General features: G+C 45.9%; 1 protein-coding gene across 1 annotated transcript in view; it reads right to left on the minus strand.

Moving 5' to 3' along the window:
* Positions 1-1,718, minus strand: part of LOC107573171 (interferon-induced protein 44-like) — a 7,704-nt gene extending 5,986 nt beyond the window's left edge. Inside the window, exon 1 of the mRNA XM_016259617.1 lies at positions 1,628-1,718. Coding sequence (XP_016115103.1) covers positions 1,628-1,718 — 91 coding nt within the window. The remainder of the gene's footprint in view (positions 1-1,627) is intronic.
* Positions 1,719-2,484: the final 766 nt, after the last annotated feature.

The following is a 2,484-nucleotide window of genomic DNA, read 5'->3' on the forward strand; positions in this document are numbered from 1 at the left end:
GCTCTGTAGCGTCGACCAGATGGCAACAGTTCAAAGAGGGAGTGTGCTGGATGTGAGGGGTCCGGAGTGATTTTGCCAGCCCTTTTGCTCACTCTGGATAAGTACAGTTCTTGGAAAGAAGGGAGGGTTGTACCAATGATTCGCTCAGCAGTCCGGACTACCCTCTGTAGTCTTCTGAGGTCAGATTTGGTAGCTGAGCTGAACCAGACAGTAATAGAAGTGCAGAGGACAGATTCAATAATGGCGGAGTAGAACTGCTTCAGCTGCTCCTGTGACAGGTTAAACTTCCTCAGCTGGCGAAGGAAGTACAACCTCTGCTGGGCCTTTTTAACAGTGGAGTCAGTGTGAGTGTCCCACTTCAGGTCCTGAGAGATGGTGGTGCCCAGGAATCTGAATGATTCCACTGCAGCCACAGTGCTGTTCATGATGGTGAGTGGGGGGAGTGCAGGGGGGTTTCTCCTGAAGTCCACGATCATCTCCACTGTTTTGAGGGTGTTCAGCTCCAGGTTGTTAGAGGGGTCATATGATGCTGCTAAAAAGAATATTATTTTGTGTAATTGGTGTAATGAAATGTGTTTATGCGGTTTAAGGTTAAAAAACACATTATTTTCCACATACTGTACATTATAGTTTCTCCTCTATGCCCCGCCTTTCTGAAACGGGTCGATTTTTACAAAGCTCATCGGTCTGAAAAAGCGAGGTGTGCTGTGATTGACCAGATATCCAGTGCGTTGTGATTGGCCGAATTCCTCAAGCGTGTGACAGAAATGTTACGCCCCTTACCATATTGTGATGCATGCGGCAACAACATGTGACAATCCCGGGCTGGACTCTGCTTCGTCCACGGTGAAAGCCGATCCGGCGATCGACAGCGCGAAGTTGAAGTATTTCCTCAGTGACCAGCACGGATCAGCTCCAGGCATGACGAAGCGGATATCGGCCTCTTTTGGAAGACCAAACAAAGTAGTTTCGCTTTCACAACGAAGCACACAGTGCCTTCACGACATGGTGGCGGCGGTAACAACAATACAACAGTGAGAATAAAAGTTACGCCTTCTTTCTTTGCGTGAACATTTGGGCGGCATTATGCAAATCTTCCCAGGGTGTGTTAAAATGAGCCGTTTTAGGTAGGCGTGGCTGACTCTTAACTTTTATAAAGAATATCTCTTTGGATTTGAGACTTTAGTCTTTGAAACTTTACAGATCTTCTTTATGCACCAAGAGCTTGTAGCACTCCAGAAGAAAGGAAAAATTTAAATCGCATCATATGACCCCTTTAAGACTGCACCAGACAGCCAGCTCTTTGACCTCCTGTCTGTAGGCAGACTCGTCGCCATCCTGGATGAGACCGATGACTGTAGTGTCGTCTGCGAACTTCAGGAGCCTGACAGAGGGGTCTTTAGGGTGCAGCCGTTGGTGTACAGGGATAAGTGCAGTGGGGAGAGCACACACCCCTGAGGGACACCAGTGTTGGTGGAGCGGCTGTTTGACATGAGTTTCCCCAGTCTCACTAGCTGTTGCCTATCTGTCAGAAAGCTGGTGATCCACTGACAGACAGAGCTAGGGACAGAGAGCTGGGTTAGTTTGGTCTGGAGGAGTGTTGGAATGATGATGTTGAAAGCCGAACTAAAGTCCACAAACAAGATCCTCACATAAGTCCCTGTTTTGTTCAGATGCTGCAGGATGAAGCGCAGTCCCATGTTGACTGTATCATCCATGGACCTGTTTGCTTGGTAAGCAAACTGCAGGGGGTCCAGTAAGGGTCCAGTGATGTCCTTCAGATAAGCCAGAACCAGTTTTTCGAACGACTTCATGACGACAGACGTTAGTGCCACAGGTCTGTAGTCGTTAAGTCCTGTTATCTTGGGTTTCTTTGGAACGGGGATGATGGTGGAGCATTTGAAACAGGAAGGGACTTCACACAACTCCAGAGATCTGTTGAAAATATGTGAGAAGATGGGGGCCAGCTGGTCAGCACATTCATATATACATATATTCGTATATACATTACCTCTAATGACCGAGAACAGTGCAGTCTTTTCAAATGCCTCTTTCTGCAACGGACCACCCCCCTTCATGTTGAATTTGGGCATGAGGGAATTTTTTAAAACCCTGAAATAATACAAATTGAGGTGGTTAACAATTGCGGACAAAGACTGACATTTCAAAATGACCAGTAAAGGTCTTTTTTTCTTTTTTTTCTAATTTGCGTTGTGACCACATTTTAAGACTTATTGAGTATTGACACCACAATGTTTGATTAATGTTGCACGTTTTGTAGGCTAACTAACTTTGAGGTTTCTTCCTTCAATTCTGCACAACTTTGACACCTGAACAGCACATGCCATTGTCAGTACTTGGCAGGTAGTATTATATGCTTCAGTGTACAAGTGTTTACCAACCTTATACACTGATGCCCACTGACCTGCAACTTCTCCATCACTAACCCTATAAAACTCTTTATTCCAGCTGTTTAAGACCTCC

The sequence above is a fragment of the Sinocyclocheilus grahami genome, unplaced genomic scaffold (genome assembly GCF_001515645.1).
Source record: "Sinocyclocheilus grahami isolate Dianchi unplaced genomic scaffold, SAMN03320097.WGS_v1.1 scaffold1884.1, whole genome shotgun sequence".
NCBI lineage: Eukaryota > Metazoa > Chordata > Actinopteri > Cypriniformes > Cyprinidae > Sinocyclocheilus > Sinocyclocheilus grahami.